The sequence below is a fragment of the Colias philodice genome, chromosome 2 (assembly GCF_061535455.1).
Source record: "Colias philodice isolate Cphi_HAF_F1 chromosome 2, ilColPhil1 Martin Lab GWU primary, whole genome shotgun sequence".
Taxonomy (NCBI): Eukaryota; Metazoa; Arthropoda; class Insecta; order Lepidoptera; family Pieridae; genus Colias; species Colias philodice.
In genome coordinates this window covers 625,445-650,094 of record NC_143087.1, presented here as the reverse complement: position 1 = coordinate 650,094, position 24,650 = coordinate 625,445, and the positions used below count along the sequence as shown (strand labels likewise).

At 32.9% G+C, this 24,650-nt stretch overlaps 1 protein-coding gene across 1 annotated transcript; it reads left to right on the top strand.

Moving 5' to 3' along the window:
- The first annotated feature begins 16,802 nt into the window (after positions 1-16,802).
- On the top strand, positions 16,803-17,904 carry LOC149490128 (uncharacterized). Its single transcript, XM_089710488.1, has 3 exons — positions 16,803-16,930; positions 17,144-17,370; positions 17,576-17,904. Exons 1-3 carry the CDS (start codon positions 16,803-16,805, stop codon positions 17,902-17,904), a joined length of 684 nt encoding a protein of 227 aa, XP_089566614.1.
- The last annotated feature ends 6,746 nt before the right edge of the window (positions 17,905-24,650 follow it).

Here is a 24,650-nt window from a genome sequence, read left to right as displayed (position 1 = left end):
CTTTTAAGCTTATATGACTTTCGTTTTAATTGAAATTTCAAAAACTTTATAATCAGCGTTTAAGGGCTTTTGGATGCTTTTGTACTATGATTCTATATAGTTGTACTAAATTTTAATCTTACTAATGTTAAAAATTTGCTGCTGTCTGAGGCTTTGCTCTCGGGAATTACATCCTCTAGGTCAACCAATGGAAAGGAAAAGGATCAAAAGCTTTTAGGTTTAAGTATTAAGGATTTAAACACTATCTAAATTAATGGTTTTAGCGTCTTATTGTGAGTAACAAGTATTTTAAACTCTTTTACTAAATGACTCTTTTAAGTTTTCGATAAAATTAACCTTTTTTTTCTTGTCATGTTCACGTTTATTTCATTAAGGGGTTAAGATTGAGATAAATCTTCTCGCTTTTCTTTTTTGGAACCGTATATTCATTTGGAATTGCAATTTTAACGTTATTTTATAAATATTCTTCTGCGAAGCCATCATACGAGTTACGGATATGTGAGTACATATAGAACCACAAACAATGTAAACATAAATCGTTTCCTGAAAAAAAAATTAAGACTTGTGCACAAGGTTTTTGAAAAAATACACCCTGGTTTCAATAGGGCTTCAAGCTCTTACATGTGGGATGCTCTTAATAAATAATGTAGAACCGCTTATCAAATGATTAGAAGACTCTTTCATCCACATTCAGAAAATATAATATACCAGAATATGTGGAAAATAGCAGGAGGTAGAAAACTTTTTATTTGCTATAATGTAAAAAATACAAATCTTAATAATCTAATACATATAAAGATAAGAAAAAATAGCAATAGTTGCAAAATGGACTCCCCGTCAGCGGGTCAAAGGCAGTGTACTCCTAACAATTTTTGTATCACCATCTCTAGTACATTGCTTGACAGTCGATTACTAATTCCACCCAAGGGGTAAATTACATAATTAATAAATAGTTTTAAAAATTAAATAGTACAGACTGTCTTTCTTCTCTTTCTTGGTTACAGAGACAAATCAGAGTCTAAACAGAGAAGTACGATTGAAAGTTCGCACTGTCGTAACCATTACCTACCAAATTTTCGTAACTTTGACTTGTTATATTTTCCGTAATTTAGCTGCTAGATTGTTTAAAACTTAGTAAACCTGATCAGAAACAATACGTCTTGTAAAAGAAAATCAAAAACAATCGGTACTCTGCTTGGGAGCGACATTATTTCATCATCACTCTCATCCTCAAAACTGATGCATCACCAGAATCGGATAACTGCCTTTTAGATAAATAAAACCGGCCAAGTGCGAGTCGGGCTCGCGCACAAAGGGTTCCGTAGCAGCAAATATAATAAATTACAGTTAAATCAACCTATCTCAAAAACTATAAGAGATACTTTGATCAAACCAAAAATCGTTGAAAGAGTTAATTAGCATGCATCACCTCTATTTTTTTTAGAATTTTATACCCCGTAGTTATAAAAATAGAGGGGGGGGGACATACTTTTTACGACTTTGAGAGCTGATATCTCAAAAACCGTTCACTTTAAGAAAAATGTTTTTTAGAAAACTTTATATCATTTTAAAAGACCTTTCCATTGATACCCCACACGGGTATGTACATCGAAAAAAAAAATTTCATCCCTCAGTTACATGTATGGGGGGCCCCACCCCCAATTCTTTTTTTTACTATTTAGTGTCATATTTTTGTAGCGGTTCATACAACACATATTCCCATCAAATTTCATCACTGTAGTACTTATAGTTTCCGAGTAAATCGGCTGTGACAGACGGACAGACGGACAGACGGACAGACGGACATGACGAAACTATAAGGGTTCCGTTTTTGCCATTTTGGCTACGGAACCCTAAAAATGAGGGTTAGCTGCTTTGTAGCTAAGCAAAAAAGTGTTATTAGAATTTTTCCTAAATAAAATTACTTAACTAAAAAAGCGTTAAGGGCGAGTAACTGCAAATAAGGTAAGGATTTCCATTGGAATCGTTATATGAAAGCATATCATAAAGCAGTTATAGTCCTTTTGCGTCCCTATAGTCAAGTATAATCTGATAACGTACTTTTAGTCAAGTAAAAAGCTAAAAAATAATTATTAAATCTGGCGATTAAGGTACTCGAGATGAAACGGGAGATCGGTCCGTCTCTCTCTCGTTATACCTGCGATCGCGCTCGTGAGGTTTTGGTGTGACACAAGTTTATGAACATGTCACCCGACTAAAACGATTTTAAAAACGTTATCACGTTAAAAAATAAAAAAATTCAAAATTATTTCTTTCTTTCCTTTACATAAACAAATTTGTGATTGGAACACTCCTAGTAAGCAAATAAAATGCTTGTGTCAGGAGCTTCCGCTCTTCCTTAACACTATTACAGAAACAGAAATAAAACAATATGAATGAATACAATGCAAAAACATAAAAGAAAAGAAAGAATTTAATAAAAAAATATCGGTATCGGTTGATTTATTATCGGCGATACCGATATATCGGCTTGCCGATATATCGGCCGATATATCGGTATCTGTATCGGTATCGTTACATCCCTAAATAAAACCTATGTTTTGAATGTTTGTTGAGTTTTGTTTTATGTTAGTTTAGTATGTAGTGCATGTATTATAGATTAATTATTATTAATAACTAGCGGTCCGCCCCGGCTTCGCCCGTGGCACATGTTTACGTTTTCTCTACATAAGAACCATCCTCGTACTTCAAGGAATATAATAAAAAAAGAATTATCGAAATCGGTTCAGCCGTTCTCGAGTTATGCGCTTACCAACACATTTTGCGATTCATTTTTATATATAAGAAGATAATTACCTATATTTTTTGGTTTTATATTTGGGTACCTATGTTATTTATTAATAATTTATTATTCTTATAATTATTCTAAGTTGAATATAAGGGAATTAAAATTGACTAATTTCTTTACTTCTGCAAAAATAAAAACAACATTATTTTTTACTTAGTGAAAAGTAGTTTGTAAAAAGTAAAGTGAACCTGCTTTATTACAATGTAAATATTTTTAATTAGTCATATAATATATAGCAGTGTCTATTGCACATTACTCTTCGCACAACCTTGAAATTATAGTCCGGGAGTCGGGTGTGAAAACACACAGATGTTCTTAACGCAATTTGGATGATCGTTTGTGTAAATAAATAGCCGAAACTCAATTAGGGAACTATTGGCAACGAGGGCTTGTGAACAGCTGGACGGAGTTATCGTTGTTTTATGTTAATAATTTTGTATGAGTGCAGTTTTAATTCGGATATTGGGCAAAAATTGCGATAATGTATGTTAAGTGTGGTGTGTTTGTTTTGTATTGGTTGTGGTCGTTTCAGATTTCATCGGATATTTTACAAGTTTTTAATAAATAAGGAACAATTCAGTCTCACTGTGATCATGTTGATTATTTGTAAGGTATTTAAGCATAATTTAAAACCTATATGTTTCTAAATTTTATATTATATCTTTAACATATATTTAGTATTATTTAATATTTATTAAAACAAGTCTTTTTCTCAGATTAATCGCTTTCCGAAAATGCAAAACGCATTCTCTCATCTAGAAATATTTAATTAATTTTGTTCTATTAATTGTTCCCTACAAAAACGCATCCTCAAAAGACACCAGATACAACATAACATTTGTATAACTGTAACCAAAAAAGGTTACATCCGCCGTAACACTTAACGAGTTTACTTCGAAAAAGTGGGGACTCATTCATTTTTCGCCGGCAATCTATTAAAGGCGCGATAAACGCGGGCCGCGCTAAAATAAATTGATTTTATTCAAATTCCTATTAAAGCGACTCTGTGTTTCTTCGGATTGCATGGGCCGGGGCAATCACTAGAAAGTGATGGATGCGACACTCAGAGGATCTTTTTTTCTTACTAGACCGTTTGTACCTCGTAGCAGTTGAATACACGAGACACTGTTCATATAAAAATTAAAAAGTACTAAATGAAACAGAGTATCGATTATGTGTTTGGATTTTGTCAAGTAATATCGTGATTATAAATAAATTTGAAAATCTTATAGTGGTCGTAATTATTATAATGTTAGAGCACTGCTACGCATTGCTACGAGCTACATTATTCGTAGAGGCGTAAATATTTTATTAGGTCTTGTATTTAAGACGATAGATAAATCACACTGAATCGGTATAGTTTCTAAATATATTTTTAGTGTAAAAAAGTGACGATTATAATAATATGTTGCCTATACTGTTTAAAAACTTGCAAATAATATTAAAAATTAACTTTTACCGCATCCACTGTTCGCGGATCATCAAAACTTCCCACTCAGGGCTTGTAATTGAAAAGTTTGTAGCGATGTAAAGTGATTTATAAGACAGACTGTCCGCTGACGACCTTTTTTACCAAATTTCATTACAATGCTCTTGTGCGATTTCACTCGTCTGCATAAATTACATTGGGTTTGTGTAGATTCAATTATTGGACTCTCTGACGTGCTGTTAATCTATTCTTACATTCCTTTCAATATCTTTGAGGTACTTTGACGGGTTTAAATCGAGATTTAACTATTTTATAAGTTGTACCTACTTTTGATGGAATGCACTGCAATTATTTCGGTGATGAAAGTTTGTTCCTAAACTGTTAAGCTTTTTTGTTACATATATTTTGACTGTTAAAAATGAAGGGAAAAGGAAACCACGGGGAGAATGGTAAAAAAGTGTGTGCGTGTACTAGTGTACACACGTATAAGTGAAACTTCTTTATGACCTTATTTTTCAAAAAATAATTTACTATATGCAACTTCACAGAAATACGTCAATCACGAATGTAAGGGATAAAAACAAGATGGCGCGTAACGAAAAAATGTAAATGTAATGTAATTTTTTTCCAACCCCGATAAAGAAGTTTCACTTCAAAAATGAAATATGTTGTGAAACAAAATAAACATTTTTTTCTTTATGCGAATGATGTTTTAAAAATTTATTTACGAAGTAACAAAGGCTATACTTTCCTCCGTTAATCTGGGCGAAACCGGGATTATCGGCTAGTGCGATTTTCAGCCTACCCTTTCTAATTAACACATTTTAATAGATAAAAAAACGGCGAATGAGGGAAAAACGGACGGAACGAAATTACTTTTCGTAGCTTCTTAGCGCCTACTGATGATTTATTAAGCCCTGGTAACACGTGTGCCTTACGATCCATCATTGTTGAGTGGTTACCACGATTTATTTATTTATGGGACTTTTACATAAGTAGTTAAAACGAAAATATTTATGAGTAATGCCAAGGAAAAAAGGTCTAGAGATAACTAGGTAAACTTAGTTGAATATAAATTTCTTATAGATTGAAGTTTACTTTTTTATGTATTTTTCAGGAGATGAGTTAGTACAACAAAGAGTCCAAAAGAAACCGAATTATGTTACTTTCGTGAAGTAAATAAGCACAAATACACGGTGCTCTATCATATTATGGTAAAAAGTAGGTAGACTCACGTTTTCTATTTATTTTTCATAAACTTCCTTCTTTTTTATTGATACCTGCGCAATCTCAATGTTTTAAAGATTAATATACATTTTTTTATAAATGCTTATTTTCGCGAAGAATACATAATATTATATATGTTATGAGAAAGTATTTCACACAGATCTCACAGAAATTTAATAAATATAGTAAGAACATAACTCATAAGTATGATTTATAACCGCTAAATCTGATCTTATCATAGGTACAATATATTTTAATATTGAATGACTGTTATAGCTGTATCTCAAATTAACGATATATCATGGTCACCCTATTTGCTCCTTCGTAATTAATATTAATTGCTATATTATATTAATGATTTATTATACCCGTTAACTGTTAATATTTATTGAAGAACACCGTAATTAGAACAATTATTTTATCGTTTATATTATACAATACGTTATTATTAATATAAACAATATTGTTTGTTTATAATTAATACAGATTAGTAATTCAATCTAATAATTTAATTGTGCGTTAAATTGTTTGTTAAAATTAAATCAATTTATTTTTAATGTTTCAATTGGTTTTTAATTTTTATCTTACACTAGCTTCACCCGCGTGGCTCCGCTCCTGTTGGTCGTTGGCCGTAGCGACTAGCGTGATGATATATATAGCCTATTGCCTTCCTCGATGAATGGGCTATTCTACACCGAAATAATTTTTCAAATCGGACCAGTAGTTCCCGAGATTAGCGCGTTCAAACAAACGAACTCTGCAGCTTTATAATATTAAGTATAGATTTAGGCAAAATTCTTCTTTGTTATATTTCAAATTGCGGGGTATTAAAGAATTTAACGCGATTCGAATCCGCGTCTTTTTTTACTGAAGCAAGTAAAATACATATTTTAATAATAGTCCGTTTTCTTATGGGCATGCTTGTATGGAAAGGTATACATTTTTGAGTAAAGCAATGAAATTTGGTTCGAATGTTGTACTCGTCCACTTAAGCCAAAATCGCCTGGTAGCCAGTGTCTACTCCCCGGTAGAAGGGAGGGAGGGGGGATTATAGAACAGAGCGCCCGGCGCTCGGAAAAAAAATTCTGGCGGATTCATTTGGCCCTTTGAGTCGAGTTTGGTGTCGTTATCAGGTAACTAGATGATGCCTGATTCATTCCCCATACCAGTTTTTTAAGGTTCCGTAGCAAAATATGTCACAATCTTTAAAATAATAAACTTTTGGCAGTGGCAAAATCCAAACAAACCAGTATATTTTTATATTTTTGTATGAAACTTGGTTTATAAAAAAATACTGTCTGAAAGGCCATTTCATGCAGATTATAAAAACATTAACGTGTAACATATATCTTACCATTTTCAATGTGAAATAAATTATAGAAAGTACAAGAACATTCGTCAGCGCAGCGTAGGGGACGGCTAATAGACCCGAAAAATAAGCAATAACATAAAACAAAAAGCAGTCAAGTGCGAGTCTGACTCGCCCATCGAGTGTTTCGTACTTATTTGTCCTATACCATGTTATCTTGTCTGGTAGGACCTGGTTAACTGATACACACACACTTTCGTCTTTATAATATTAGTGTGATTTTTAATCATCTTTAAATTATAAATGAAGTCAGGTAACATTGTTAAAAATAAAGATATATAATAATAGAACGTTTTTGTATTAATAATAATGACAACCACCTCCACAATTACATAATTCGGTACATTTGAGCTGGCGTATAAAACACTTCAATCTGGAATTGCAAGATTTCACGCACCGACATCTTATCATTTCAAAGCTTCTCTTTTCTTTTTATTTCAGATGGGCAAGGAATATTTTGATTTTTTTAGGTCCCTAAATATATACAGCCTGTAAAACTGCCCTTAAGCTGTGTTGTTTAAGGGCAGGGAGGCTTCTGTGGGAGGCAAATTTTCGATTTGCCTGTCCGTTTTTGTTAAAAATTTGTTTGCGACCCTCATTTACTGTCATAGCGGGGTACAAAGTGAAAAACAAACATGTACTTATAATAATTATAAAAAAAATATAAGTTCTGGATAAGAGTATCCTTAAAATATCGTGACCGTCCTTACCTATCATGCATTGTAATCACAAACTTTTCAATTTCACTGTCTGCATATTTGCCACTGTAAAGTGCTTCAAATCCTCGTGTGACATTCGGATATGCCTTCTATACCTTAAATGCAGGTGTACCTATAGTTCTTTTAGACCTTCTAGCTTTGGAACACACGATATAGTAGTAGTAGCCAAAATAATGTTAAGAACAGTCGACAGATATGGCTAGTACAGAATATCATGTATTCCAAGCTAGAAGGTCTAAAAGAAGTATAGGTACACCTGCATTTTTCCGAGCGCCGGGCGCTCTGTTCTATAATCCCCCCTCCCTCCCTTCTACCGGGGAGTAGACACTGGCTACCAGGCGATTTTGGCTAAGGTGGACGAGTACAATATTCGTACCAAATGGCATTGCTTTACTCAAAAATGTATACCTTTTCCCATAAGAAAACGGACTATAATATTTCATGAACATAAAACAGGTTATCCTAACAAAAACTTCGAAAATCATCACACAAAATATTTTTCTAACTAAATTAATAAATAATACGAATAGAAAAATATACTTGTATTTTGCCAAGTCGTAACTTTATTTGAGCTAAGAGATTCTTGCGTGTACTTGGTAATTAGATTTTCTCAGTAATAAGTAATATTTCGAAGGAGATTTGTTGAGATTAAGCACTTTCTATTGTTATCTTGTAATAAGTTTTCTTAATAAACGGAGTTAGAAAATATTAAATGTTAAAGTCTAGATATAGATCAAACAAATATGTCTCTCTTTAATTATTGAAAAGTTATCTATACTAATATCATAAAGAGGAAAGGTTTGTATACGTATGTATGTTGTATGGTTTTCACGCATAAACTACTGGAGCGATTTTGATGAAATTTGGCACAGATAATCTTTAGACCCTGAGAAAGAACATAGGCCACCTTTTATTGCGAAATATGTACCACGGGCGAAGCCGAGGCGGACCGCTAATACACCTATCCTAAAAATAGAACCATTAAACATTAGCACTTATTTTACGAGGAAAATACGAGGAACATACTTACCTACTTGTTGATTTTATTACTAATTACATACAGATTATACTGAATCAACTCAATACTCTATAATAAACCTATTTTTAGCATAACAATATTTTATAAAAGCAGTCATTAATCTAAAAAATAAAAACCCGCACGTTTACCCGCAAAAGGATAAAACAAACCTAATAAAATTAAAAATATGTTCTCCAAATTCCAGAAATCATAATGAAATCATAACATGGATACACGCATTTGCAAAACCTACTATTTGTTAGAAACCCTTGTCACGCATTCGCTATACAAGAAGACCAACCAGGAACCATTATAAACCTTATGCCATTAGCATAAGGTCCATTTTCGTATACCCAAAACGAGGGGAGGGTAGGTCGGGATGGATGTTTAGCATTTGTCACGGTGTTCGTTATTCGTGACATGGGTGGACTTAAAAATATCGGAATTTATATCTTTTTGTAATGATGTCGTTTGAGTAATGGTTCGCGTGACGTCACTCTTGGGCTTAGTACTATTTACATCTGTATCTGATTTCGAGAGTAAATGCACAGTTCTTGAATTTGGGAATTTCTTTTTGAATTTTTTTATATTGGGTATACTTACTCAATTTACAAAATAATTTATTTGTGTAGGTTCGATGTAAGTTTGTTACTTGAAAAGATTTCAGTGACGTAATTAGTTGCGTTGGGGCTAAAATCAAATTTTAACAAAATCGTTCAGAGATATATTAATCCCACCAAAAACATTTTCATGTAAAATGTTGCCAAGACGAGCCCATATGACTCGCACTGTCAAAAAGTTATCAGATCTCATGTAGAGCCAAGCTTCTAACATTACACGCCCTAACTCTACAAGGCCTAACTTCACAAACTCTACACCATAGTCAAAATATGTGGCTTGGCCATTTCGCTACATTCACATCGGCGTAAGGTGAAAAATTAATTCACTGTTCATTACTTTTGTGTTATACAATAGTTCTTGTAGTAACGAACGGCCAAGCCCAAGAAGCTTATCTTATACAGGGTGTACCAAAAAGTAGTGATGAACGGAAGCTGAGAGGTAGAGGACCTAGAGGGCTATCCGAATCACCCCCATGTATGTTATGCGATTTTTCGTATTTTCGGAGTTATGACGATTTTTTCAATTTTTCACCTATCGCCGAGTACGATGATATTTTCACTCATGCTGACGTCAATGATTGCGGAAGATGCTTGATTTTTTTTGTGTGCTAAGCTGAAAGATAGGCCAATTCAGTATGGTAACATTTACTATCGTTAGATCTTTGAATGGAATAAAAAAAAGAATGAAATGGCAAGAAAGATAAAATTACCCAGTATGTTCACCACTTCAAGGGCCCGTAAAAAAATAAAATCACATAAAAAAAGTTTTCCGTTTGACTTTTAAAAACTTGCTCTATCTATCAGATAGCTACCCTGAAAATTTCATTTTATTATTCAGAAGGCTTCAATCGAAAAATTTGAATCTAAATGTGGTAAGTGCAAAAATTGAATTAACATGATGATCATTAAAACCAATAAATAGGTGTTTAATTACCAGAAATTTTTAAAATAACCCCGCTGTTGCTCAATGCAAGTGCGACATCACCGTAAAAAGTAGTCTTTTAAATGTCTGAATGCCCTTTTATCATTTTTAATGGTTTCTTCTGCTACTATGAATTTCCGGGTTATTTCGTCCAAATTGTGGCAGTCTCTCGTCTTTGTAGTATCCATACGGAAAATAATCAATAGGGTTTATGTCCGGGGACCGTGCAGGCCAGGCTAAAGGGCCAAGATACCCTGAAAGATGGATTGGTCGTTGCAGCCTGCGCATGCGCCGGTGAAGCCTGCCTTAAAGCCTGGCCTCCACGGTCCCTCGACCTAAACCCCATTGATTTGTTTCAATGGGAATATTAAAAAGACTTCGGCTACTTGAGAGAATGCCACAATTTAGACGAAATAACCCGGAAATTCATAGTAACAGAAGAAACCATTAAAAATGATAAAAGGGCATTCAGACATTTAAAAGACAACTTTTTACGGTGATGTCGCACTTGCATTGAGCAACAGCGGGGTTATTTTAAAAATTTCTGGTAATTAAACACCTATTTATTGGTTTTAATGATCATCATGTTAATTCAATTTTTGCACTTACCACATTTAGATTTAAATTTTTCGATTGAAGCCTTCTGAATAATAAAATGAAATTTTCAGGGTAGCTATGTGATAGATAGAGCAAGTTTTTAAAAGTCAAACGGAAAATTTTTTTTATGTGATTTTATTTTTTTACGGGCCCTTGAAGTGGTGAACATACTGGGTAATTTTATCTTTCTTGCCATTTAATTATTTTTTTTATTCCATTCAAAGATCTAACGATAGTAAATGTTACCATACTGAATTGGCCTATCTTTCAGCTTAGCACACAAAAAAAATCAAGCATCTTCCGCAATCATTGACGTCAGCATGAGTGAAAATATCATCGTACTCGGCGATAGGTGAAAAATTGAAAAAATCGTCATAACTCCGAAAATACGAAAAATCGCATAACATACATGGGGGTGATTCGGATAGCCCTCTAGGTCCTCTACCTCTCAGCTTCCGTTCATCACTACTTTTTGGTACACCCTGTATATAAAAATGAATCGCAAAATGTGTTGGTAAGCGCATAACTCGAGAACGGCTGAACCGATTTCGATAATTCTTTTTTAATTATATTCCTTGAAGTACGAGGATGGTTTTTATGTAGAGAAAACGTAAATATGTACCACGGGCGAAGCCGGGGCGGACCGCTAGTATCTTATACACTGGAGATTTCGGTATGAACATTTGACGTGTAACAAGAAAATTGTTGTGTTCTATCACTTTCACACCTAACTTGGTATTGCCACTGTTAATACGAAGTTTTCCCAAGGCTACTATGTATGCTGTAATATTCTGTGCAAAAGGTTAGTTTTTGTACATGAGTTTGTTGATAAATTGCCAACAACGTCATTCAGAAGCATTGTTGGATGAGACAATTATTATTTATGCTAAATAAAATAAGTATATGAACCAATTATTAAAAAGCGATATTCCCTGATTATGGGTAGTTACCATAATAAAATTGTAGCAACTCTCACTTTGACAATATGACATAAGTGTCAAAAAAATTGCGTCGCTTCGAATATTTAAGTTAATATTGTTGCATATTTAATAAATATTTTCCGAATATTAATAATGTATTGATTGCATTGTGAAAAATTGCAGAAGTTTTTGGACACCAAATTCTGGCCTATAATTTCACAGGCAAGTGTATATTTACGTTATTTACAATATTCCTCAATACTCATGCATTTACCTGTTTAGAATCATTTTAATGGCAAAAATCGTCAAATTTATCATCATTTTACTAAGCAATCATGTTAAATTAGTTCTTTTCCTAATACTTTCATCATTTTTCAACAAGTTTTCAACAAACAAATTTAACAAGTAAGGTAACCATGATTTTGGGTTTTTACGGATAGCGACGATAATATATTGCTAAACAATATTATGATGAACATTTAGAACACCATTTTAAAATTTTTTATACTTGTAATGAAACAACACACGACATCGGTATTGCACTCACATATTGTGGTTTGTTCTTTTTTACATTGAAATTTATACTTTTTAACCTAATATTTTTTTTTACGTATTTCAGCTTTCCAAAAATGAAATAAAAAGAAATAAATGGCTGTCCATAGTGCCTATCAAGGGTAAAATTTATCAACATGCCAGAATATGCAGTTTGCATTTTAAGCCTGAGGATTACGGTCCAGAAAAAAAATACCTTTTGAAAAGTGCTATACCTTTTTATTTACCACATTCTTGTTACTGCGTCTCAACTGATAAAGTAATTTTAATTATATTATAATTAACCACCATGAAACCATTAGTAACCGTAAGTACAGCTCCTGAAAGACATACGAATTTCTGAGAACTGTAATATCGTTACCACACATCAACACTAGCGATGCAACTCTCCCTTTGGAATATTGAAAAGTTTTAGACTGAAGCTTGAGTAACCAAAACGATGTTTTAATGTATGTAGCACTCATTTTAATTAAAAAATCGTAGTATGAGATCAAAAGTTATCAAGCGTTATTTAAAACTATCATTCTCTACCAATTAAAATGGTATGTACCTATAAAGATGATAATTATTCATGTAAGTTGACCAGTAATATTATAATATAAATACTGTTAAAAATATATGTCGTTATTATTTATAGACCATGATTTTTAGTTTTTTTTATTTCGAAAAATCCTGAATATACAAACCAGTGTGGTCACCCACAGAAAGAGACAAAAAACAACACTGACGTCATTCAAGGTTATATTTTCTTGTGACAAGTTAATGGTCATAGTGCAATCTCCAGTGTATTAGATATAAGCTTCTTGGCCAAGCCACATATTTTGACTAAGGTGTAGAGTTTGTGAAGTTAGGCCTTGTAGAGTTAGGGCGTGTAGTGTTAGAAGCTTGGCTCTGCATGAGATCTGATAACTTTTTGCACTGAGCTCACTGATAACTGAGATAACTGAGCTCGTCTTGGCAACATTTTACACTAGCTTACATACAAAATTTCAGCTTTCTAGGACATTAGGAAATACCTTAAGAATTTTGATGATCATCAGTGAGTCAGTGACGAAATTAGCGTTTTTTAGATATAAATAAAATCTGAAGTATAAAAGCTAATGTAATTAAAACTTAATATGTTCAATAAGTCTGCTAAAATTTTGTTGATCTAGCATAATCCAAACCCAAGTTATGGGGGTTCAAAAAAACGTCGAAGCGCTTCGAGAAAAGGTAGGTAGTGCCCGTACGCGTAGTCGCTTGGCTCGTCTTGGCGGGGGCACTACCGTGCCCCCAGATAAACGTTAAAAATGTCTGTATAATATTTTACGCTGGCAATCAGAAAATAACATAGTTTATATATTGATGTACTTGTATAGCCTCGCGGTTTCACTCACGACATACCCGGAAAGCCTATGTGCTTATTTAGACTATAATCTATCTACATTTAAAATTTAGGTCAAAACGGTTGAGCAGCTTTTGCATGAAGGGGCAAAGTTTATTTACAACCATTAAAACTTGATAACTGTGATAATTATACAAGTAAGTACATATTTTCATAAAAAAATATAAAATCAGAACTAGCTGACTCAGTAATTGATGTTCTGCCACGGCTCAGGGCACCCTTATCAATAGGTGGTATGAAAAATGGTTTACGACTTATTTATTCTCAGACCCACCAAATATTTTACTCAAAAAATCATAAATATAAGGAAAGCGGTTCCGGAGGTTTTTGAAATTAGATATCAATTTTATACATAAAAGATAACCTTTACCAAAAGCATAAAATAATATAATTTATGGAATCATCAGGAAAAATTTACCACTAAAATAAGAAAAACCATTGATTATTTTGTATTCTAATATTTCCATATGAGTGAAATAATTCCAAAAGATTCCAGGAAAGATTCAATTAAATCGGAATCTTTTGACGCGCGAATTGTCAGAAAGGACTCGAATAAAAATCAAAATACAGAGACATCAAATTGTGATCTGGTTGAATTGTATTTGTTTATACGATTGAATATATTCTGTTTACAATCTTACAATGAATATATTTGTTTGTTTCAAGATATAAATATTTTATAAAATTTGTATGGCTATAATTGCACTATATCGCAGTCGCACCATTTTAAAACAGAAAATAATTAAGCTAAAGTTGTCTAATCATAATTAAATACTTTTTGTTATGACGCAACCTAAAAGAGCTTTAAAATAATTTGGAAAATCCAAAAGTGCACGCCTCATAATTTTTTTTAATAATTATTTATTAATTATTATTTTTGTTTATTTAATAACAATTAAACCACATCGAATCAGACCCTGAAAAATGAAAGGGTTCTATTCCTGAGCATACTCAAGCGTAAGAGAAAAAAAAAGACTCGATTAGTAAAGTATTTCGGTCGCTATCGTGTTAACAAGAAAATCCTCCGCACATACACGGACACATACATAGACACACGGACGTCCAAGACAGAACTTTTTTAAACTGTTTTTTAACTAGTTTAAATAACAAAAATGACATCAAAAATATCATGAATGTTAAAAATAGTGTTTTTTCTTAATATGTGTGTGTATGTATTATCTTACAAGTGCAATGTATGATACATAAAGACATTTTAAGTTTGAAAAATCAGATGTTTTGCGCGAAGGGACAGTAGTACCCACCTCAACGCTTCGCATATGAGGCGTGCAAAACACATTAGAATTATATTATAGTATTGATTACACAATATTTTTTCCAACAGTCGTAAAATTTTTGTCCAATAGATTATAGACCTCACTATCCGAATCAATCGAAACAAACCTTACCAACGTTTAAACAACCACCTATTCATAGCTAAAATCTTACTCTCGTTGAAACAAGTCTAGAAATATAACTTGAGATCTTAATGTACATTTAAGTGTGACGTCTCGATAGCATGTAGGGTGAGAACAATAAACTATTGCGGTGTTTGGGTCCAAATGACCCTTCATACCCCTTGTAGAGGGTTAACTCGAAAATATTTTCCGTGTTCTTTGTGTCTGCTCTTATGTGTAAATGTGTATCGATCTTATCTTCTAGATATGTAAGTATAACTAAGTTGTATTGCTTTTTTTATTTTTAAAAGCAATGGCGACTTAATGACTTGTAGAAGAATGCGCCGAGTGCTGTAAAAATAAATTGATAAAAATCTTTATAGGTTGGAGTTACTCGAAAGTGAAAAGTTCTACATGAAATATTTATAGCCTTTTTATTAACATGAAAATGTTTACAAAAACTAAAAATATAGAAAAGTAAAGTCTTGTTTTTACTTAATAAAACCACTCTAAAGAATTCGCAGTCAGTTTATTTCCTCAATTTTTAACACATTCTGAGCAGAACCACTAGTGAGTAATAAAATATAGTTAAATTTGAAATGAGTTGAAACTTTCTGAATATTAAAATGTGGAAATCGTACCTACATTGCGTTGCCAGAGTTAAAGAACAGTATTCGCCTTAGAGAACACGGAATTAGGGCTACTAAAAGCATTAAATTTAATTTTGGTGGACCTTTTGACGAATTGAATCTGCAAAGCAACCAATTCGTTAGCTACCTAAGTAATGGAAATTATGTTTGAGTAAACAGTATTGGGAAAAATGTTTTCGAGACGTTGAAATAATTATTATAATTAAACAATCATAGTGCAGTATAAAAAACGATCCATTACAATAAATTGTTCGATCGTAATATAGTTATAATTTTTGCAACTCTACGGATATTTTCAGTTTTTGTTAATTCATTCAGTTCATTCAAAACTTTCATTTTAAACTCGTCTTGTATCGAAGCGCCAATTTTTTTTAAAGATTAAGATCTTAACCACTGAACCACCAGATCTCTTAGAATGTAAAAAATTCGGTATCATATTTTGATCAATTTTGAAACAAAAAATAACATGAGTAATCCTGTATCTATACATCAACGTAATCCACAAACTTCAGAAGGAAGTAGTTAAAAATTTTTCTCTTACGCAAAATCGCTTCAAAAACTCAAAACCCTCTAATGGAGGGAACCATTAAGCATTCATCGATTCTTAATTTATCTTTCTTTTTCCTTTCTTTGATTCGGGAAGTTAATCGTTCGGATTCATTCGGGTTCAATTATAAGGAATCGTAAATCTTGTCTACGATATAATCATTTTGTTCGGCGCAGATTCCAAAGTTTTTGTGCTTTCCGAGGAAAAATGTGGGCATCCGATTTAGTAGTAAATTGGTTAAATGTTTTTGGTGAAACAGCAGAAATGTAAGTCGAATAGGATTTTAGGTATACTAAAGTTGTTCTATTACATTGAACTTTGAAGTATTAGGTTTTCGAAATAGTAATACTAAAGCGAAATATAAGTATTTGGCTTACATCTTTAAAAAAGCACATGTTAATTAGCTATTTGATTCAATGAAATTCATAAATTTTGTACTGTAGATATACAAACTAAAAAGAGCGTAAGAAATCAGGCAGCCGCATACAACAAATTAATTTTTGCTAAACGTCATTAAAAACAACAAACCTCCTTCCAAAGCTCTCTACAATTAATAAAAACAAAATTTGACAGTGACATGTAATGTATCTCGAAATAAAAACAATAATTTATAAAAACATTTTATTTTTAGTGTAATGTTGTATAATGGAACCTTATAGTTACCCGTACGCCCCTCCTTTTCCCCCCATACCTGATGGAACTTACCCTGATCATGGCGACGGTTTTGGGGACTATTATGAAATGGGACCAGAGCCATCTAAAAGTAGCAAACGGTATGAATATAAAGACATAATATTTTAAGTAGTGTATTTTGAGTATGTTGTAACAACCGCATAGCATTAATTAGATTATAGGCAAAAAATATAAAAATAGAAAATAAACCTCTGGACTATATTCCAGAGGAGGCTGAGACAATAATAACATATAAATAATATATAATTTATTAATTTAATGTTACACTCTAATACTTAAAATATCACTTCCAGGCAGAGTCGTTCAAAACATAAGTCAAAACGCGACGCAAGGCGGTCTCGATCTCGCAGTCGCAAGACCTCACTATCTGACCGTTCCCAGTCACGGTCGAAGTCACGGTCGCGGACGATATCACGGTCACGATCACGATCACGTAGTCACAGTAGACCGCGAAGTCACCGCGAGTTGAATATGAAAACCCCAAGCTTTTTGGATGATTTTCGAGTTATGTATTTAACACGTAAGTGTGCACTGTATTTATAATAATTAATGTTCTAATTTAGAATGATGTTGTAGTCTCTCTTAAGTCCATAATTTAGTGGCTATTGAATTATTGACTGGTTTCTCAAGATCCATTCTTTTAAATTAGAGAAATACATATTTTCTGTATAGGTTATTTGATTTAAATATTGAGCAATTGACTAACCTTTTCCATGCTATTCCAGCTAGTAAGCATAAAAAGAGCACAACCAAATATTTAGCAACCAAAAAGCGGCAAGATAAAGTTCAAGAAATATTGAAAAGTGACGGCCTCGGCTCCAAGCGGTGGTTGTTCTACCCACGGTCAAGCGCCCGTGACGGTCACGGTAAAGTCACGGTCACGGACGAAGTACCAGGGCCACGGGACAACTGTGATCAGCGAGTGAAAGTCGATGGTCACTTTCTAAGGAAGTACAAAAAAAGCAAGCGGGTTGACAGGGATGCGCCGATTGCTAAGTTAAAAAGATGGGAGCTGATTTTTTATAAGAAACTAGGGTTTATACACGCTGTGTAGTTTATATTAATAAATTTATTATGATTTGGATCTTGGGCGTTTTAATTGAAACTTTAGAATATGTGAATTAAGAAAGAAGAAAAAATAATTAAAGCTATAAGCTCTATATTATTTGCAAGGTGACCTAGCGAACTTTACTGCTTCGTGAATTTTCTTCGCATTTGTTATTGTAATATTTTACAAGCCAAGGCGTAGACATATCAAAGGTCATTAAAATCGATCTAGGGACTTTGAGTTTTTAATGATGTAACTTTCCCGACTTGTCTTATAAGTGTGCAGACAGCCTACCAAGTTTAGTTCCCCTCACAATCAAAATTAAGAGGAATGTTTAATCACTTTTTTTTTAATTTTAACTTGCATTATAATACCGACCGTGGAAAAAGTTAAGAGTGGTGTTCTAGTAAACGCTTGTTCATTAAAATAAATAAAACTTCTTATACATAAAGCGAAAAATACTACACCTAAAAAGCAAATTCAGAAGGCGGTCTTATCGCTTGAAATTGATTTCTCTCAGACATCTTCAAAACAAAGGAAAGCTGCAAAGCAAATAAAGCAGGTATGGTGGTGCACAAACTGAATCATGGTATGATTACTTACACATCAATACACACAACACATAATTAATTTTTTGAAGATTCTAAATGGCTAACAGTACCAGTAGCTACGTGGACATCCAAATCCTTACAATAAAAAGGCACAAGTATACTACAGTTAGAAAAGTACTGATAATAAACACCTGTAGAGGGCGCTTCGTCAATTTTCCGCGCAATAAACCGTTGCTGCTAATTTAAAGTTCCTCCCACGGACCATTACGCCCTGAGTGAGACGGCTAATGCAAAAATTTATCGTCTCCTACACTCCTACAGAAAACTACGTTTGTGTTTTAAATAGTTTTAGTTTTGCTGACCTCTTTAGTTGAGGTTCGGTGTGCCGAAATTCTCGTGTATTTTACGTTTTAGGAGTGTGTGTTTCTTTTTATATCATTACGTAAATGTTTTCTTTACCAAATCTCACACTTTTGTACTTAAACTTCAATGTAATAACTTATTATAAATATAATTTTAAAGGTTCGTTTATATGACTTTTATTATTTTATTTTGCCGTTTTTCGCGTCTTGAACTAAACGACATAGTTCCAAAGAAGTTCATAATATTATGTTTTATAGTTTCGTACCTTATCCATACCGACTTATTAATATATTAATGTAACTCCACTACCTGTAGGATAGACCTAAAATTTCTAATATAACTCGGTTAAAACAAAGCACGAGAAAAACTTACATTACTTACATATTGTAAAATCGTATAACCTTTTACATAAGTTACAGCGCATTACAATTTATTCAGTGCCTTACGCACACTTTAATGACTAACACTTTCTGTGCCGAATTTTAAACATTCTTAACCCTGCTGGCTTCAGTATGCGAATATAAAACAAAGGGTACATCAGTCCCATGACGCACACGAGGGTTGAATAAAAATTCACGAAAAACCGCGATAAAACGAAATTATCATAACGCCTTTTTGTGATTATGTTTTATTTGATGGATCGATATCATGTGGTTAGTATAAAATTCTCTGAAAATTTTATTTCTATAATTTTATTAAGTATTTGATTGAGAATAAACACTTTGTGTAGTTATTTTTAAATACAAAAGTTTATCATCAAAAGCTACACACACATGGGCACAAATGTCGGGAGGTAAATAATTTTCTAGTTGGTTCTGGATGGAAATTGGATATCAGTATGATGGAATAATTCAGTGATATGGATGAGACGAACATATTAAATTGAGACCTTAAATAGATCCTACGGTCCTGGGGTACACTTTTTCTAATTTCAGTAGTTGTGAACCTCTGCTGATAGACATTGAGGTGAAAATGTATTGATTAAAATTTAAAATAAGTAGATATTGTTCTCATAATTTCTTTTCATAGTATTTTCGAATTGCTTCTTGTCAATTTATTTAAAACTCGATATATTTGACCTGCTCAGTGCTCACGTTGTTAAACGTCTGCACCTAAAATAATCAACAACTCCCTTTTTCATTTTCTCAAAACTTTAAAAATATCCTTTGAATTAAGTATCCATATAATATCTGGATCAAAATCCTCGTCACTCGCCATAATTTATTTCAACCCTCACCAGCGCCAGGGGACTGAAGTACCCAACTCTTTATATTTGCGTTCAACTTGCCCGAGTTGCGTTTTTAAGTAATTGCTTGCATTTCGGTAAAAAATTAAATGTACACAGTCGTAAAATCCGCCCTAGCGCTTTAGAAACTCGTTTTATAAGGGTAGGTATCTGTAATGAGTAAGGTGAAAAGACGTTTTTGTAACGTTTTTTAGATAAGTTTATTTTGTAGACTAGAAAGTAAAAAGCTAGAATAAAATAAGTTGGGTGAATAAGTTGAAAGCTTGATTGTCTTAAATACGCAGCTTGCGGATCGGACAAGGACATATACACTTATACAGCCATAATTTTAAATTATTTACTCACGTATACGTTAAAACTTAGACCAATGTTTTATTGTGAATATTATTTTTACTACAACTGGAATATAGTCTCGATCATTATATTAATATCATTGTGTACTTAGCGTTGGGCATTGCTTTCCACCGTACAGTGTTGTTCAAAAAAACTTCACAGGATTTCTCCAAACATCTACCACAGCATCTACTCTTAAAACTAAACTGACATATTTACCATTTCCATTGGTATAAAAAATTACTTCATTATAATATTATATTTTATCCACATAATCCACCGTCCCCAATTATAATACAAAGCAAGCCCATAAAAATCAACCCTCCACTACAATATGTAAACAAATGACAGCAATAACGCTCAATGGGCTTTAAGTTCCCAAAAAAGTCGAGTCCGAATTAATAGCATAGGACATCAGCCCCGAACGGCGCAAATAAAAACATTACATATTTACACTTGATCAGTTTACAACCCTTCCCTGCTAATACGTTTAGTTAAATGACCCTAGTAATGGTTAAAAGGACCCGGGATCAACGGAATTAATGACTACAATTTCGCCTCGAATACAATGTTCTAATTAGCCTTCAAAAAGCTAGACTTTGTTTAGTCTACGTTCAAGGTCATTACTATTTGCACATTTGTATTTGTAACCTTTTAAAGGTCTAAATAAATGTGTTTTTAATTATAGATTTCCAAGTACGAATAATTCGTAGATTTCCAACTAATTTATTAGTTTCAAATAATTACGCCTGTCGATTCTGTAGAAGCACAGTCTCCGTTCTGCATGAAACTAAGACCATTGTCAGGCGAAACATATTCGTAGCGCGTAGAATTTTGTGTATGAACTTAATTAATTCTTGCATGTACATAAAATAATCATATTCCTTTGTTCATAACAATTGAAGCGCTAAGAGCACGTCTTGAAACAAAACTAAATTGCTTAATACAAGGTTTACATGGCGTATCTGGACAAAGAATTAAAGTCGCTGAATATGCTTCGACCTTGGCCTTTAAGTAATTTTAGATATCAAACGTCTGAATGCTTTATTATTCTTTTCCGTGAACAGAACAATAACTAGCTATTTTTAAAATTAATGAAAGATACCCTATAATGTTTTTCAACCCATTTTATTTAAAAGGGAAGTTTTAAAATGAAAATATTGTACACGTTTATTTTCAGTTTAAATAAATAACAATTAATAAAAAATGTTAGAGCAATGCGCACATTTATTGAATATTAACTGAGACGTGTTTATTTTAACTCGCTGCTCAGAAGTTATTTTATTTCAGCTAGTTTTGAAAACATATCAGTGAATAAACGTTGAAAACATGCATTAAATATACCAATGAACGAGAAGAAATCTATTTTGCGTACTTGTTTTTGAATTATTTCAATAACACACAATGTTTTAAAGTTTTAAAATCAAGAAATCCCACCTTAAATCCGTTGTGTAGTTATAAATTTCCGAAAAAACATATATTTTCCAATACATCTTGGGCAGACGCTCTAAATCTTTGTACCCAGGATATTCCCTAAGGTAATTTGAATGCAGAATACGATGGTGAAGTTTTGTGCATACTGTGAGGGGAACTATTCGGGACGTGTTCGCTTGTATTTCTTAATAGCCACCTCGAGGGCATAGCGAGATGTTTGAGTAATGTCGAACGATAGACTTAAAGATTTATGTGCGATACTTTTGTGAGAAAGTTGAATGGTGTATCAAATCTATACGTAATACGAATATTATAAAGCTGAAGAGTTTTTTTGTTGGTTTGTTTGTTCGAACGCGCTAATCTCAGCAGCTACTGGTCCGATTTGAAAAATTAGTTCGGTGTTAGATAGCCCATTTATCGAGGAAGGCTATAGGCTATATATCATCACGCTAAGACTAACAGGAGCGGAGTAATGCGGGTGAAACCGCGGGACACATCTAGTAATCTAATAATTATGTAATAGCAATAGAGTGTGCAACTTTATTATGATTGAAATATATAATTTGATGTTATTATTTTGTAATTGGAGAGGGATGAAGTAATCATTTTATAGTAAACTAGCTGTGCCTCGCGGTTTTACCCACGTGTCTCCGCTCCTGTTGGTCTAAGCGTGATGATATAAGTAATATAACCTTCCTCGATAAATGGGCTATCTGACACTGAAATAATTTTTCAAAACGGACCATTAGGTAGTTCCTGAGATTAGCGCGTTCAAACAAACAAACTCTTCAGCTTTATAATATTAAGTGTACCTAGATTAGGTAATTGGTTCCTTCTGCTTCCCATTAGCTATACCTAATGTTCTATGCTGCAAATTATTTATTAGAATTAAAGTGTCAATTGTGATTCTTACTTAAATACTACAACGTTTCGGAAAACATTACTAGGATAATATTATAATTTCAAGTTGGTAAATACGCTCACGTAAATCAGGTTGGTAAACAAACCGCTCCGTGCATCAATTCACAATTAATTTAAAAAATAAAAACCGCTTAATTAACCGTAAAATACAACAGGAATGCGAGGTTTAACAAGTTAATAGCCCGACGCTATCACACCACCGCCATTTATCATTTTGTTCAGCTCTATGTAATTTTCGAGATCACAATAATTTCACGAAATTTATCGCGTCTTCCCCGGGGGCACTGGGGTCAAATCGTCTAAACAATTTCGAGTTTATGGCATAAGTACTTCTGTTTGATAATTGATGTAATTTTCTGATTATTACAGCTATGGTTCGAGTTATAAATTGTTATTTTTATTAATTGCTAGTGTCTGTATACTGTGCAGTGGTCTTATTCTTTAGCCATAATTTTAAATTGAATTAAATACAAGCGAAGATACGCGACTTCGTCTATAACATACAGTCAACAGACATTAATAGCCAACAATTTTAATTACTCTTATTTAGTTATATATTATATACCTACCACATATTTTAGATTCATTAAATATGGTGGCTTTTGAACTTCTTCATACAATTGCTTTTTATGAAGAACGAGTTCATAATGCATTCACTTCTCATTTCTAATTCCCAACAATATAGTGATCAAACTCACCCCACAAACACTTGCATCTCGACTAAGACTCCCTCGGGAGGCAAACAGTTTCCCTTTTAAGAAATTTCGGGGATATACCAATTTGCCTCGACCTCCCCTATCTCCTTATTGAAAAATAGACCTTATTATTATCGAATTAGAGATTAAATTCGTATAATGCTTCTGGTTACTGTTTTGTAAAGCACAAAGGTACTAATTTAATTGATGGCTGATTGAAATGGTACTTTTTGAAGTCCTTCGAGTGTTTTTAATGTCCTTTATTAGTATTAGGTTACCTTTTTGCAATAACAAGGGTATAACAAATACAAATGATGTAAGTAACAATTTAATTTCTCTAAACCTAATTTGGAACAAGTGGCTAATTGTTGGAAAAACATGAAAATGTGAAAGGTTATAGCCGTAAACATTGTTTCTTCAAAACGAAGCAAAATAACATAAATACAATGTGCTCTTAAACATTACGAAAAACTTAAGTCTCTCCTTCTGAGAAGTCGGCGGGTTTTGTGCTATATTCTGTTCCAATAAAATAATTTTAATAAAACCGTATTTACTCGTTTGGAAAAAAATGACTTGCTCAATATAACCAATCTCATATTTGATTCAGTGAACGCTGTGAGATGATCTGATACATTCAATGTTTTTATTTAATAACATCAAAAGCAATGATAAAAATCTATTAAATACCATTGCAATTCGAGAATGCACTCTAAATAGTAGACGAACCATAAAGTATTAGGTACTATGTACATATATTATATATCAAGCAAATTATTTGTTTAAACTGTACTCCGTCACATGTAGCTTATAACAGACGGTAACACTAAAATGCGTACATAAAATAAAGTAGTTTTATTTATCCCTCGGGGTACTTTTTACCCCCGCGTCACGCACAGTACGCTTCGCACGGCAATTTGATTGGTTGTAAAGAGGGACCCGTTCCGTGACTCATTTATGAGTTTGAAACTTTATATTTGGTCATAAACTTAGCAAGTGTCGGACAAAGTACGTTTTTTAATTTATACATTACATATTCATACCCTTTTATAGACCCAGCTGAGTTATTATTTGGCTAAGTAATTAACACTATGAATAGTTTCGAATATTTCATGTAAATATAATATTCACAAACGTTTAACTCCGCTATCAAACTTCAAAATAAAGCTCGTTCGCAGAAAATTTGGATATAACTTTAATATTGCTTAATAA